A 15,888-nucleotide genomic window follows, 5' to 3' on the forward strand; every position below is an offset into this window, starting at 1 on the left:
TTTTATTATTTTTAATATATAAATAATAATAAATCATTTTTAATAAACTAAGTTATAAAAAATATAATAATTTAATTATTTATAAAATATATTTATTTTAATATAATTAAAAATTTTAAAAGTAATTTTTAAAAAAAATTAAAATTAAAATTAAATAAAAAGTTAAACGGGGCGGGTATGGGAATGTAGCATACCCGCCCGCCCCGCCCCGCCCCGTTTAATTTTTTTAAATGGGACGGGGATGGGAATTCCTTTAAATAAACGGGGCGGGGTTGGGAGGGGGGCGCCCCGCCCCGAACCCGCCCGTTGCCATCCCTACACATGACAATAGATTGGCATACGAGTTGGGCTCGATAGGGCTCCCTCTTGGTGGGGATTTGAGCTCCCTCTAATTGAGCCCAATTGGACATTAGGGCCAGGCTTAAACCATACAAGGAATTTAACTCTAAGCCCAAGCTTAACCATAAGCCTAACTTTTGATACATAGAATTACATTTATAAATAAAAATAATACAAAATTAACGTAATACTTAGTATATCAAAATTTCCACCTTTTTACTTTATTCATATCTCATCCTATTTAGCTATAGTATTTCTAGATTTTTTTTCCTCATCCTATATGATATTTATGAATTTCTTGTTTTAATGCTTGGGTTGACTTAGACAAGCCTGTGGGCCAGGCTTGGGCTTAAAAAATGAGTTCAGAGTATCAAGGTGGGCTGGGGCTCTTCAAATGAGCTTGAAATGAAAAAAGAATTAACGGATCCGTCCAGACTCCCGCCGCATCCAACCGTCGAACCTTCTTGTATATTTGCTTTACTCCCCAAGAGCGGATGGGGCAGAGGCGAAGATGAAGACCCAGTTATGAGAAATTGTGTGATGTGAAACCCTTGAAACGATGTCGAAGCGAGGAGGAGTAGGAAACAACCAGGCCATCACCGATCGCCTCCTTACCTGCCACCAACGCCTTTACAGTTCTCTCAATTTTGGATTCAGGTCTTCGTTCCCTTTTATTTATTTTTTATTTTTTTATTCAGATGAATTTGAGCGTCTGTTTGGCTTCCAAGAAAGAAAATGATTGTTTTAGAGTTACTAAGAATTTGATAGGAAAGAGAAATGTGGACAATCTATAGTTTCGGGTTCTGGGTTTTATATATATATATATCTTTTCATGAATTGACTCTTGTTTTGGTTGCCGAGAAAGGGAAGGAACTGAGAACAGTAAAAATTGTTGAAGATTTAGGATAGATTTGAAAAGAAAGAGAAATCTGGAAGTTCTTAGTCCCGGATTCAGGCTTTGATTTTTGTATTACAAAAGGGTATATCTTTCTCGGTTATTAGAAAATCTTTTCCAGTTGAATTTGAAGAGCAAGTCAAGTTTCTTTGAAAGTGAAGCATTGGGTTTTTTGGAAACTTGATTTGTTTAAAAGATAGTATACCTTCAAACTAGGCTTGAAGTAGTAGTCTGCAAGAATCTTTTAAGTAAATAATTTACTGGAATTATGTCACAAAAGGTGACTTTCTTTGCAAATTAGAGAATTTTTGTAGTTGAATTCTGAGTCCATTTTCTTTAAAAAATGAAAGCAAATCTGAATCAGCGTTTGGTTCTCTTTTGGAACCTGATTCATTTCCAAAAGATAATAGGCAGACCAAAAAAACTTGTATGTTTTGAGATCCAAGCCAAATTAAGTGTCATGCAAGTTTTACTCTTGCCCAGGAGATTATCATGATGCTTACCAAAGGAACAAAAATGATTCTCAAACTGTTCTCTAAGAACTCTCTGCTAAAAACACCCTGGTCAGGTTGGAGTTCAAAACATTGGATCTGTCATGAATTGGACATTGATCAAATTCCAAATGAAAATAGTGCTGCATAAAGTGAATTTTAATACCAAAATCATATTACTCTCTTCAAACATACAATTTCTTCTATTACTGCAAAAAAATGGTAAAGTGCAAATAAGTAGAAGCTTTGCTCCTCAAGTTTGTTGCTCTAATCACAACAATCAATCTGAAACATGTAAGCCAATGCAATCCACTGGAAGCTCAGAAAAGTTTAAACTTGTATCATGCAAGAATGTCGTCCTGCTCGAAATAAGAAATTCCTATATATCTTTGTCTCACTGTTTTCCTGTATCACTATCCTAGATTTCACATGGTAATGATCACACCTGTGACAGACCTAAACTGTTCAGCATTTCCTTCTTTGCTTATGGATTGCAACTGTAGGTAGAAATCTTAATCATCCTACCTATCTTTACTTTCTTGCTCCTAGTCATAAAGTGCTGTCAGGCTAGAACTTCCTTTTCTGAGTGAAAGAGCACCTATTCCTAGAGAAGCAAAACCCTCCATAGAGCAGAGGCAGAAGGACAACATGGAAGGAGATGATGGTCTATGTCTGGATGTGATATGCACATGATATAATAATTTAGAAATAATCCACTCACTAAGATCTTGCCCATTATCACTAACCATACGGTAATGAAACTTTTGACTATTGTTTCCATTTTCTGATCCTGTTAGTAGAATGCATGAATATTTATGTGTTATCTATTCACTGGATGGTTTTTTGTGGTATGACTGTTAAAATCGAAACTATGTTACCATATTCCTAATTTGTTTTGTGCCCCAGAAGTTCTTATGATGACAAAGAAAGGAAATGGCGGTGCCCAGATATTGAGATGCAGAAGCATGTATTGCACTCTATTGGTGCATTTCTTGGATTTATTTCAGCAGACACTTGTCAACATCCACTTGTAAAGGTAATTAACAGTATCCATTTCTTATAAAGCTTAAAGGCCAAAGAACAACTTGATGTTGTTACAATTGATGTGTGGGGCTTCACAATAGTTTAAATTTGTCATTGTGCTACATTTAGATGCCTGTATCTCTGTCCAAACTGTTATACATTTTTTATTTTTCTCAAGTCTTTTTTGTATGTATAGTCATAATTTGGAATGGACAAGCACCATTCTCCTTGTGACATGAATGCAGGCATCTCATTGTGGCTATAAAGGTGGTATTCTCATTCTGAAGATTACCAGAATGGTCATGCCAATTCCAATTCCTGACACCAGTCATTCAAACACAGCCTAACAATAACTATTGCTATTAAAATCTGGAGGTTCTACTCCAAATATAACTTACTAATATTCTCTTTTTATAATTATTTCACTATGAACATGTGCTTTTATTTTTATTTTTTATTACTAAGAAGCTATTGGGAATGACCATTAACTTCAATTTTTGAACTTCATAAGTTTTAGGTTCTAGCTTCATCCTGGTAGAGAAATAGATAATGCTGAAGTTTAATTTGAAGAGCCGGAACAAAGAGGTTTTTGGCAATGTGGTAGTAGGAAAGAATTTGGCTCTTTCCCAAGTGGGTTTTTGGGATTCTAAAGAGAGGATGAGGGCTTTATCTCAAGAGGAGGTGGTTGCTATGGAGGAATCAAGGGTGGGTTATTGTAAATGGGCTCTCAAAAAAGGCTCATCAGTTTGCTTCCCAATGAAGATAATAGGCAGGATGTAGCAAAGTTGGAGGAGCCTTTTTTAGAGGAAGAGGTGTTCATTTCTCTATTAGATCTGAATGGGGACAAAGCTTTAAGGTTGGACAATTTCTTAATAGCTTTTTAGCAATTTAGTTGGGGCTTTTGTCAAGGAAGAGGTGATGGGCTTTTTAGGGACTTTCATGAGCAGGGTAGATCAGTAAAAAGCCTCAACGCAACATTTTTGGTTTTGGTTCCAAAGAAAAAGGGGAAAAGGAGGCGGGGGCTGGGGGTGGGGAAGGTGGATAAGATCTTAAAGATTTTAGACCTATAAATTTGGTTGATAACCTTTATAAGTTAATGGCTAAAGTGTTGGCAAATAGGCTTAAAAAGATGGTGATCAAAGTGGTCTTTAAATTCTAGAATGCATTTGTGGAGGGCTTCTAAACGTTTTGCTTATAGTTAATGAGGCAATTGACTCAATGTTGAAAAGCAACAATTCTAGGGTACTGCATTAGCTTGACATTGAGAAGACTTATGATCCTATTAATTGAGACTTTTTGCTCTCAGTTTAGGATAAGATGAGATTTGGGAAGAAGTGAATTAGTTGGATTAGATGGTGCAATGCAAAAATAAGTTTCTCGACTCTTGTGAATGATACCTCTTCTGGCTTTTTTCAAAGATCTATAGCCTGAAGTAGGGGAATCCAATCTTGTTGTATTTGTTTGTGCTAGCCATGGAGGCACTCTGTTGCCTTCTTAAGAGGGTTAGGGATGGGGTTTTTTTATTTGATTTCAAGGTGAATGGTAGGGTTGGAGAGGGAATGGAGGTCTCTCATTTGTTGTTTGCCGATGATACTTTGATGTTTTGTGATGCCACTCAAGCCTAAATAACTTATTTAAGCTGGTTACTTATGTAATTTGAGGCCATTTTGGGCTTGAAAATAAATCTTACCAAGAGCAAGCTTATTCTAGTGGGGAGGGGGGAGAACTTGGAAGAGTTGGCTTTTGAATTAGGTTGTAATTTTATAGTGGTTCAGCGCAACCCAGCCTACATCCACTCTCCTCTAGCTTCAATCCTAAGCTCGAGGTTCCACTAATTCAAGGCTTCCAAACTAAGCTTTCAAGCAATACAATTGGATTATGGTTTCAATCAACCCTTTTAGACGTTTGGTTCCAAGCATTCTTTATAATTCTCAAGAGATACCTCACTCTTGAACAACCCTTCAAGTGATACCCCATATTTGGGAATCCCTAAGTGATACCTCACAGTTAAATTTTTCCTTCCAAAGATTTACAAATATAGGAAATATTCTCACAAAATGCTAGTACAAAATTTAGGTTTAAATGATACAAGATAAACTAGGATTGAATGGTGTACTAATGATATGCAAGTTTTAGAACGGGGTGTATTAAAAAACACTCCCCCAAAGACTCAAATATATTTAAGAAAGATTTAGGAAGGTTAAACTCTTTAAAACATTGAAGTTTGGAGTCTTTTTATATAGAAGAGAGGTCAAACTAGCCATTGGGAGTTTGTCTGGTCGAGCTTCGGTTTGACTAGCTGTTGGAATTCAAATACTGTTAGTGACTGTTGGACCTCAACAACAAGTGTTTTGGAAGAGAGAAGGTTTTGCACCCCTTGATTGGTTCTTGATCGGGAAAGAGCAACTGGTTGACCGGTTCACTAATACCCATGATCGGTTGGACTGTTTTTGGCTCAACAACCATTTTTTTAAACTTAAAACCTTTTAAACAAGTTTAGAATGCTTTTGATACAAGGTTTTAATTAAAAACATGAAATCGTCCGATTTTAAAAGATTTTAAAGCAATTTAACTCTTGAATGATTTTGGTGCATAAGTAAAAAAGTAATGCATGAAAAACCTAGTGTATCATCAACCTTACAAAGAGATCTCATGAAACTTAAATCTTTAAAAACACTTTTTTTTTAGGTCTTCTTCTTCTTCTTTTCCTTGATTTCCCTTTGGATTAGTTTTGTTTTTGTAATTGTCACATTGGAAATCATCTTGCCTAATCACAGTTGAAATATAATCATTAGTTCCAAATTTTATTTTGTTATTATTAAAACCAAAATTAACGAAACATTGGTTTCACAGTTTACATGAGCCTACTCCTTGGCTTTGAGGATGTGTATGGCTTTGATAAGATGTGCAAGCTGAGAAAGTCCTTTATGGTCTAAAGCAATCTCCACACGCTTGGTTCGAGAGGTTCACAAAGTCAGTTTGTGACCATGGTTACACTTAAAGTCAAGCAAACCACACAATGTTTTACAAAACATTCAAACAATGGAGGTATTTCCATTTCATTGTTTATGTTGATATTATTGTGACTAGTAATAGTGTTATAGAGATGGAGAGACTAAAGCAGATCTTAGCCAAAGTTTTTGCAATAAAGGATCTTGGTTAGCTAAGATACTTCTTGGGCATGAAGATAGCTAGATCAAAGAATGGGATCTTTCTCTCTCAAAGGAAGTACACCTTAGATCTCTTAAAAGAAATAGGGATGCTTGGTTGCGAACCTACTGATACTCTAATTAATGTTAATCATGGGTTGGGGTTGTCACAAAGAGCTACAGTAGATATAGGAAGATATCAAAGGCTGGTAAGAAAGTTGATCTACCTCACTCATACTTAACCTGACTTGGCATTTGTAGTGAGTGTGGTTAGCCAATTTATGCATTCCCCTCGTGAAGAACATCTTCAAGCAGTGTACAAGATTCTTAGATATTAGAGAAGACACCAGGAAAGGGATTATTATTCAAAAAGGGAGATCATGTGAGTGTTGAGGCCTTTACTGATGCTAATTAGGCTGGATCTATGAGTTACAAGAGGTTAAGATATTATACCTTTGTTGGAGGTAATTTGGTCACGTGGAGAAGCAAGAAGCAATCAATTGTTTCTAAAAGTAGCGTTGAAGCAAAGTTTAGAGCATTAGCACTTGACATTTGTGAACTCTTATGGCTAAGAAGACTTCTTGAAGAATTGAGGATATCAATTGAAACTTCTATGAAATTATATTGTGACAATAAGGCAGCAATCAACATTGTTCATAACCCTATATATCATGACAAAACCAAGCATGTCGCAGTGGACAAACATTTCATTGTAGAAAACATAAAAAATGGAGTGATTTGTACGCCTTTTATTTCTACAAAGAAGCAATTGATAGATGTTCTTACAAAGGGACTTCAAAGAGATTCATTCGAGTCATTAACTTGCAATCTGGGAATGAATGATATCTTCATGCCAACTTGAGGGGGAGTGTGGGGAATCCTATCATTGATGAATCTCTTTCCTATTTTTTAGGTCCAAATTTTATGGGACGAGAATGAAAAGTTGATTAGGATGTTATACGTCTATCTGTACAAAGTTTGTTTCCTATTTTCTAGGTTTTAGGTTTTTTTTTCATTTTTTACCCTTTGTAACTAGTCTATAAAAAGGGCTCATTTGTAAGCATAAAATATATGAGAAAAGATTAGGTTTTCTCAAAGGTGCAATTTTTTCAGTTACTTTTTTAGATTTCAAGATAAGGTGATGAATAAGAAGGAGAGGATAAGGTGATTTGGTTGGTGACAAAGAGCGAAAGTTTCTCCTTTATGTTCCTTTATTCTAGAGCTTAAGAGATTAGTGCCTTTTCCAATAAGGGTTGTTTGGAATGTATTGGTTCCACCTAAGGCTAGTTTTTTTTGCTTGGCAGGAGTCTTGGGGAAAAACTTTGATGCTAGATCAACTTGAGAGGAGAAGATGAACATTAGCTGACAGATGTTTCCTTTTTCATATTCAAGAGGAGTTAATTGACCATATCTTGCTACATGTGGCAAGGTGAGGGTTTTGTGGCAACTTTTGTTCTCCTTTTTTGGTATTTCTTGGGTGTTACCTTCCTCGGTAAGAGACTTTGTTAGGATGATGTGGTTCCTTTGTAGGAAAGAAATGAAAAAAAAGTTGGGGAACAACCCCTTTGTACTTTTTTGGACAATTTGAATGGAGAGAAATAGATGATCTTTTGAAAACAAGGAACTCTCTAACCAAAGGCTGAAAACCTTGGTTCTTTGTAACTAGTTATTTTAAACCAAGTTGTATATAGCTGGAGGGCTAATGTCCTTATATTACTTCATTGAGGGAGGAAGTTGTTTTTTGTTATCCTTTTTCCTTTTTTTTTTTAACACCTTCTGGCGACCCCTATATACATCTTGTGTACTTTGGTGAGCCCTTTGGCTCTTTATTAATACTATTTCCCATTACTTATTAAAAATAAATAAATAAATAAATAAAATAAAAAATAAAACTCTAAAATAGATTTGTAATTTTTCTTTTGTTGATAAAATAGTGGGCTTAGAGCTGGCAATGCACATGGGTAAAAGATTGCAATAAGATGGATATTTGATGTTAAGCGTTACAATGAAATGGCATGTAATGAACTTTCATTTTTGGCATTAAAGAGAAGAATCATGCAAAAAAAAGTTAGTTAATTTGATGTACACCTAGTGTATACTGAAAGAATATGTCAAATTTTATTGGCTTTTGAAGTTTATGTTTGGAACTATTGAGGAAGGTTGCAATTAAATTGAAGAGAGATTTAATGAATGATAGAAGATTGTGTCTCTGAGAGAGTGAGAATGACAGAGAGAGAAGAGGGGGGGTAGGGGAGGAGAGGCACAGCTAGCGTGGAACATTTTATTAGGAATTGAACAAAGAGTTGGTTGATTCTTGGTTGTTGGTAAATGCTAAATTATTTTGAATTATTTATAACCATCGTTCACTTTAAATATGGGCAATATGAACACTTTATATGTGGAACTTCTTTATTTCCCATAGCAGGTACTTTTGTGACACTTTCTTCTCTGGGTTAATCAATGGTTTCTTCAGAGGTTGGTCAAAATTTAATATTTAAACAATATGGAAATTAGAGGAAGCTCCTTTTATTTGTGACTTTGAAAGGTTAGAGTGTGAAAAGTGGTCAAAATAAGGCACTTATTTCTCTACTTAAATTGGCACATCACATATCACCCAACTTGGATTGATAATCCTTATTGTCATGTTATACTTGATACTTACTGGCTGAGGTTTTGTGAATTGCATTTGTATTAGGTATTAACAGGTAAGACTTGTTGATGATGTATTGGGATGGGATTAGGTGAAATTTATTGGTATAGATAATTCCTAATTCTAATGCCTTCTGGCTATTTTTTCTAGGTCGTTAAATTCATAGTTGTTTTTTCCATTTCCAGGATTCGGTTGCTGATATGATTAAGGCATTGGAAGGAATTCTTCAATGCAACAGTGAAGGTGTATTAATCATTGCAGCAAAGGTTGCATTGAAGTTAGTCCGGGACTTGCCCAGTTCAATGCTGCAATCTCATGTGTTACATCTTATTCAGCCTTTTTCATCTTTATTATCTTCTCATCAAGTAAAAGTTGCTTCCCGGTGTGCAAATGGTTTGAATCATATCCTACCATATCTGAGTTTAAAGAAGGATGGAGTTATTTGGGAGATATTGAAAGAAACAAATGCAGTTATTCATGTTATCAATAATATACAAAAATTTTCCAGAGGAATGGAATCAATTAAATATTTCCAACGGATGGCTTCTCTTCTAAGGAGGATATTGTGGCAGTGGCCGCCCTCTCGCTATCATGTATGGAATGATGCTGAGTTGTTGAGGGTTTTGGAGGTTATACGTGTAAATCCTGATTCTTCTGTTAAAGTTGCAGTTTTGCAATTGTATTCTGCTTTAGGTATTAATTTTTAGTGGTAGTGTTCTTACGTTACCATGCTCAAACCTTATTAGCTTACATTATTAATTTGTGGATAAAATTTTTTTTGATTGTATGCCAGCTTTATGTGGTAATGGGGCTGAGAGGCTTCTAGAAAATGGAGAAAACCTTATAAAAATGGTGGTGCAGTGCATGGACAGCACACAACCTCCTTCTGTTCGGATAGAGGCATTTAAACTCGCTCGGTTGTTGGCGGTAATAATCATGCTTTACAATATCCTATTTAGGTAATGACATTTTCTTTCATGTATAAGTTATTCTCTACCAACAATTTGCACAGATGAGTGGACAAAGGTGTTCAAAAATGATGAGATTGTGTTGTGAGCCCATTGTCCAAGCCATAATTTGTGGACTGAGGGGATGCAGCTTGTCAGATAGACAGATTGCTAAAGACCAGATTTCTTTGTTAGTGGAGGCAGGTCATTTGGCTCTGATTACTCGTTGGGCAGGGGAGCATCACATTTATTTTTGGAAGCTAGGAATTGACAGAGTTCTATCTACCCTTCTTCTAAGCAAATCTCATAAAGCTCAACCGCCTCAACATTCCTTGTCATTGAAAGAACTGAGAGCCATAACAGATGAGGGTCCTGCATTCATCTGGGATATTATTGGGGGGCTTGTAACCCACTGTGGGGAAGATTTCAATCCTGAGATGAATGGCAGTGACGTTTTCATCGGCATCCTTATTGGTTGTGCATGGTAGTGTCCCTATCCATCAATACTACGGTATTCTTAATTTTGCTTTTCTTTTCTTTTCTTTTTTATTTTGTTCTATTCTTTCTTCCTCAGGGACCTGATCTATGTTTTTTTCTGGTCATTTTAACGTATAATATTTACCTTTATCTTCTGGTTGCTGATTTATTTTATAATTCTGCGTTTGTTCTTTAATAGCTTGACCTTTGTGGACTCAGTTCATCAAAGTAGTCAGATTTATCAAGATGCTGCCAACAATATCAGTGGCCGTTCAGCATCTAGAGCAGTTCTGATGATGATTTATTCTCCCTGCAAATACATTGCATCACAGGCCCGATCCAAATTGTCTGAGGCTCTAAAGCCAGAAGGAAAGCGTTATCTAAAATCCTTGATGGATTACCTATGCTATGTCTCATCCAGGGATGAGTTTGGAAGACCAGATGAACGCACTTTCTTTAGCATAGTGGGATTGACGTGTTATTCGGGTTTGCCACAGTATCGAAAGTATGTTTTACAGAGTGAAGGGATAAAAATGCTGCTGGCCTTTATAAAGCAGTGCTTAAAAAATGATTTCCATTTGGGAAGGCTAAGTTTTGCCTCTAATTCACAAAATATGTTCAGTAGCTGGACATGTTGCCAGACATGTGCAGAAGATTGGGATGGCGGAGGCATTCTTGTGCTTTTTGGTCTGTGGGGACTAGCTGAATTGATCCACAATTCTGGTCCCATGAGAAATCACCCTGATTTATTTTGTGGTCAGATGGAATATACTGAAGCTCAATTCATTAATAAACTCCAAGAGATCTGCAGTGATACTTCTATTCCTGGGCTAAGATGGTATGCTGCATACCTTCTTAGTTATTTTGGAGTGTATGGTTTTCCAAGTAGACTTGGAAAAAGGATTGGGAACGCATTTGGTGAAAAGGAAAATGCAGATATGCAACTCATTCTTAAAAATGGAGAATCTGTGAGCATTCATGGTGTTGTTCTTATGGTCCAATGTCCATCATTGCTGCAGACTGTGGAGCTGCCTCTTGATAAGGGAAGTTCTGAGGGTTCTCCAGTTAGACAATATACAGAGTTGACGAAAAAGTTCAAGAAAGAAGTTCATTTATCTTCTCATGTACATCACCTGCCATTAGTGAAGCTATTGGAATTTATTTACTTGGGATATTTACAAGCAGGAGAAGACCTTTTGAAGTCATTGAAAAGTTTTGCTAAACATTGCAAACTGCAACCTCTACTACAAATGCTTCATAGAAATCGTCCAAAGTGGGGCATGGCTTTTCCTGGATTGGATCTTGCTCTTGCACTCAATTCTGATGGGCATACTTTTTCGTATGTTTCTATATGATTATTATCTTAAAGACATCTTAAAATTGCATCAAATTAGCATGATCTTTTTCTTTTCTTCTTGACCCCTAGATTTTGAATTTAATGGAGTTTTCATGAGTAACACTTTAGAGACATTTAAAACTTTATTCCTTCTCATTGTTCAATTAAATGACCATCTACTGGACTGAGTACATCTCTCAGCCTGGCCAGTCAATGGAAATTTAATATCAATAACTTCTTAGGAATCTCTTGTTCTGGAGATTTGCACTCTGTGACTAGAGTTGGAAGACTCTTGTGTTCTGATTCATCCAATAGTAGTGGTAGAAGATGTTCTGGTTCATCCAAGATTAGAGATGGGATAGAAGACTTTCTGGTGTCCTGGTTCATCCATCATGTGCAATCCTTGGCATGTCCAGGAATGTCTTGATTATGTTAGATGTTTTGATGGATAGGAGTTGCTGATAAGTGAGGGAAGGAGTTTGTAGGTAAAACATTTTTGAAGATCATCCTTTTTTTTCTTCCCTGATAGGTAACATGCCCTTTTTTTCCTTTTTTTTTTTTCTAGGATTGAACTTGGTACCTCCTACATGCCCACCCAATCCTTGCATTAGAGCTGAGCCTCAAGGGCCTTTTGAAGACCATCTTTATAAGTACCTTCTATATTTTTTGGGGGTCAAGGATTCTAAATTGTTTTTATTTATATTTTTATTTCAGGGATGTTGCCTTGGAAGCTGAAGCAACTGAAGTGATGCAGTGGACATGCAAATTCTGCCCTGTTTTAGTGCCTCATATGCATGTCCACAAAGTCATATTGTGGTCAAGTTGTGATTATTTCCGGGCCATGTTCCGGTCAGGGATGCAGGAGAGGTACTTACACACATACACTTTGGTATAAGAGGGTACTTCATATTTCCTTTTGATGCATCTTTTAGAGAGTGTTTGTTTTTTTGGCTTTTTAATGTAAACAATTTGTTTTCAGAATTTAAGTTGTTTGTTTTTCTACTTTTTCATGACTTATTATAAACTTTTTACTGAATAGAAAAAGTCGAAATATTTAGCTTTTTCTAAATAAAAAAAATAACATATTGGTTTTTCTTTACTTTTTAATATTTAATAGAAATAAAATACTACAAAAACAAACAATCTAATATTTAATGCTATTAAGCATTAAAGTTCTATTTAGAATTAAGTAAAAAAACAAACACCACCTTAGTCTCCCTTGATAGAGTCCCTACAAAAAGCAGAGTTTGTATATGTATAAAACAAAAGGGCACAATCTCTTGATCTGTTGTGTAAAAGCTATAAAGTTGGTATTTCACCTGTATTTGGGACTTTGAATTCATTATTTATAGTCTACTACTACTGTAGATGCTATGCATATGGGCACCACTTTGGAGGAGCTCTGTCCAAGGAACTATCATGGAAGTCTTCTAACTTACCCCCATCAGATTAAGTGCTCTTCTGAAATGCCTAAATACATATCAGCTAGACACCTAAAGTGTCCAAATTTTCGAACAAAGTTTTTTTGTTTGCTTTATTTTATTTTATTTTTAATCATAAAAAATGTTTAAAAAAAATGTCATCTTCCAGAAAACGGGAGTGCAACACATTGCATATCAATTACCCTGCAGCGATTTGGCAATTAAGATATATCTGATACCCCTGCACTGATTTAGTAATTAAGACATATCCTGGAACTATAGACATATTCTTCTTTTAATAGATTGCCCAGCAGTTTGTTCTCTGCTTGATATGCATGTTCGTACTGTATTACTGTAGAATATATATCCTAAGTTACCTCTTTGTGCTCTTTGCGCTTATTTTGGTGGTCCTTTTATATCTCAACCAATGCAACATTTTTTATCCTAGCAGCCGTTCCCCCTTCATAAAGGTCCCTGTTAGTTGGGAGGCATTGGTTAAACTAGTGGACTGGTTGTATTCTGATAAACTGCCAACACTCGTCACTGGCTGTTTATGGGATAACATGGATGAAAGGAAAAAGCTAAAGGAGCTACAACCGTACTTGGAGCTTTGTTGGCTTGCAGACTATTGGTTATTGGACGATATTCAGGAACACTGCTCAAGAGTGATCAACTCTTGCCTGGATTCTTCTGGAAACTTGTCTCTTGAAGTACTCCAGATAGCTGCTAGGCTCTCCCTGTGGAAGTTGGCTGAGACTGCAGTAAATCGCTTAGGCCCTTCTTATAGCCGTCTCCGCCTCACTGGTGAAATTGAAAAGCTGGATAAAGACCTTGCTGACATGGTTCGTGTTGCCTCTGTTCGACATTCCCAGGATTCAACCAAATGCAAGTTAGAAGAGTAAAAGGAGACAACAGGCAAGTTATAGTAACTATTTGTGCATACACCATACATTTTATAGGATTGAACCTAGCTTTGGAACATCGAAACTGTTTGCAACCTAGTTCCACCACTGAATGTATTTTCTGTATCTTTCAAGAGGATTGAACCTAGCTTTGTTAATACACCATACATTTTATAGGATTGAACCTAGCTTTGGAACTTTGAAACTGTTTGCAACCTAGTTCCACCACTGAATGTATTCTCTGTATCTTTCAAGAGGTGTTGAATGAAAGCCACTACCAATAGACAAAATGTTGAAGGAAGCCAATACAAGATTTTCTTTGGCTGCATCTGGGTGTTTTGAGTCTCCAGCTTCCGTCTTTTGTTTGAAAAATTCCTTGAAGATCATTCAGTGGACTGAGCTTTGCTGTAGTCTATCAAACCACTACCAGTTCTTCACTGAGTCTTGAATTATAGTGATGTTAGTTAACAAAGAATGATCAACCAGTGGGCTATCTCTTGCCAAGCTAAGAATATGTTTGATGGTGATTTTAGAAAGCATATCTAATCTTTCCAACACTTGAAAATTGTTATTAAAAAAATTGTTTTTAAGTGTCAGAAAAGTTAGAAATGCTTCTTAGAATTATTGTTAAACATGATAGGCCAATGATGTTTGATAAAATCGAAAATTTAGAACCCAGCTACAGGAGATGTAGGAATGGAGAGCTTTTCCCGTTTCCATCTGGTCTTTGATCTTATAACTTTCACTTTGCCAAATAGGGTTCTGTGGTCGGTCTCCTGACCGTGCTTGAGTAATAAATTAATGAGTAGTGGAAATGAAATTTAACTATTGAGTCGAGTAAAAATGTTTGATAAATAAAACAATTGAAAGTTTGAAAGAATTTTTTGAAAGTAGTTTTTTGTACAAATTCTTACCATTCTTTCATGAATAAACATAAGGTGAGTTTGAAAGTTTGAAAGAATCTTCCAAAATCCTGTTAGATTATAACTTAGGCCAACCCGCCCAGATTTCACCAGTGAATGCCACACAAAAATGCTAAAGAGATCAGTGACAGATAGGCCTCACCATCCTTGTCTATTATTCCCTGATCAATCAGCTTTTTGATGCTAAGTCCCTGAGCAAAAGTCATGGCTGCATCTGAACAGAAAGCAGCTCTTCAAATTCCCATCTTAGCTGCAACTTCCAGGGCCCATCCTAGACACACATCAGCAACAACACAAGTGATCTCTTGGCCTTCGTCCCTGTTAATCTCTTTCATGAGCTCCTCCAAACAGGGTTTAAAAAATTGGCCGAGTCTGGTATGACTTGGCCGAGTCGTATCCGCCTCGACACCGGCCGCGACGAGTCTGATACCAAATACAGATTTATACTTAGACTCGGCCTTAAATTGGTTGGACTCGGATGACTCGGTTGATATTTCGAGTTAACTTGGTCGACTCGATAAAAAAAAAAACCAATAAAGAGATTCCTCTCCTTTCCCATTGCAACAAGAATCAAAATTTTTCAGAGAAATCAGGGATTCCTCTGCAAAAGAAAACACTTGTGAATCTATGATTCACAAACAAGTTTGAAAAAAACAAACCTGTGAAAATTTGAAACAAACCCGTGACCCTTTCAAAAGCCTTTAAAAAGAGAAAAATCAACAAAGGATGAGACACAGTTGAAGATTTACTTACTGGACCCTAAATCTACCATTGTTGGAGTGTAGATCTTTCATCTTTGGTGCCCTGTCAGTGCCACAACGGTGATTGGACACCGGCAAGGCTACCCTCCTCCCTCCGATTGTGGTTGTGTGGTAGCAGTCAATGTGTTGGGGAAGGTTCAAGTTGTCCGACAGTCTGCAGAATGTGGTTGTCATGGTATGTTGGGGAAGATAGTAGACAAATCGCGTTTTGAGGAAGACAAGCCAGCAAATAAAGGTAAAGATTGATTTACCTTATTTAAATCAACACACCCACATTGTCATAGTCACACTAGATTATATTTTTAATTTATTAAATCAAATTATATAAATTGATAAATTATATTTTGCTGGCTAATTTGATTCATAATTTGAGATTAGATTTAAAAAATTACATAATTTGAATCAATTAAAAATATATTTAAAATTTGATTTGCCTTATTATGTTGAGATTATATTTTTAATTTATTAAATTATGTAATTTTTTATTTTATAATATTAAATTGATTTACATGTATTTAAATTAGTAAAATTAGGAAATTCATGTATGCAGTGTAAAGTATTGTTTAGATGTAAT

General features: G+C 36.0%; 1 protein-coding gene across 3 annotated transcripts; it reads left to right on the top strand.

The window, feature by feature from the left end:
• The first annotated feature begins 753 nt into the window (after window positions 1-753).
• Window positions 754-13,958, top strand: LOC117909022 (BTB/POZ domain-containing protein At1g04390-like). Of its 3 annotated transcripts, none has more exons than XM_034822920.1 (8): window positions 754-996; window positions 2,632-2,761; window positions 8,733-9,240; window positions 9,341-9,474; window positions 9,560-9,978; window positions 10,171-11,310; window positions 12,022-12,174; window positions 13,180-13,958. In XM_034822920.1, the coding sequence occupies exons 1-8, from the start codon at window positions 899-901 to the stop codon at window positions 13,628-13,630; spliced, it is 3,033 nt and encodes a 1,010-aa protein (XP_034678811.1). In that variant the 5' UTR covers window positions 754-898; the 3' UTR covers window positions 13,631-13,958. The 3 variants fall into 3 exon arrangements, with proteins under 3 accessions (XP_034678811.1, XP_034678812.1, XP_034678813.1); XM_034822921.1 differs by having other exon boundaries at window positions 2,635-2,761; XM_034822922.1 differs by lacking the exon at window positions 754-996 and adding an exon at window positions 5,602-5,796 and having other exon boundaries at window positions 2,693-2,761.
• Window positions 13,959-15,888: the final 1,930 nt, after the last annotated feature.

Source organism: Vitis riparia, chromosome 19 (assembly GCF_004353265.1).
Source record: "Vitis riparia cultivar Riparia Gloire de Montpellier isolate 1030 chromosome 19, EGFV_Vit.rip_1.0, whole genome shotgun sequence".
NCBI lineage: Eukaryota > Viridiplantae > Streptophyta > Magnoliopsida > Vitales > Vitaceae > Vitis > Vitis riparia.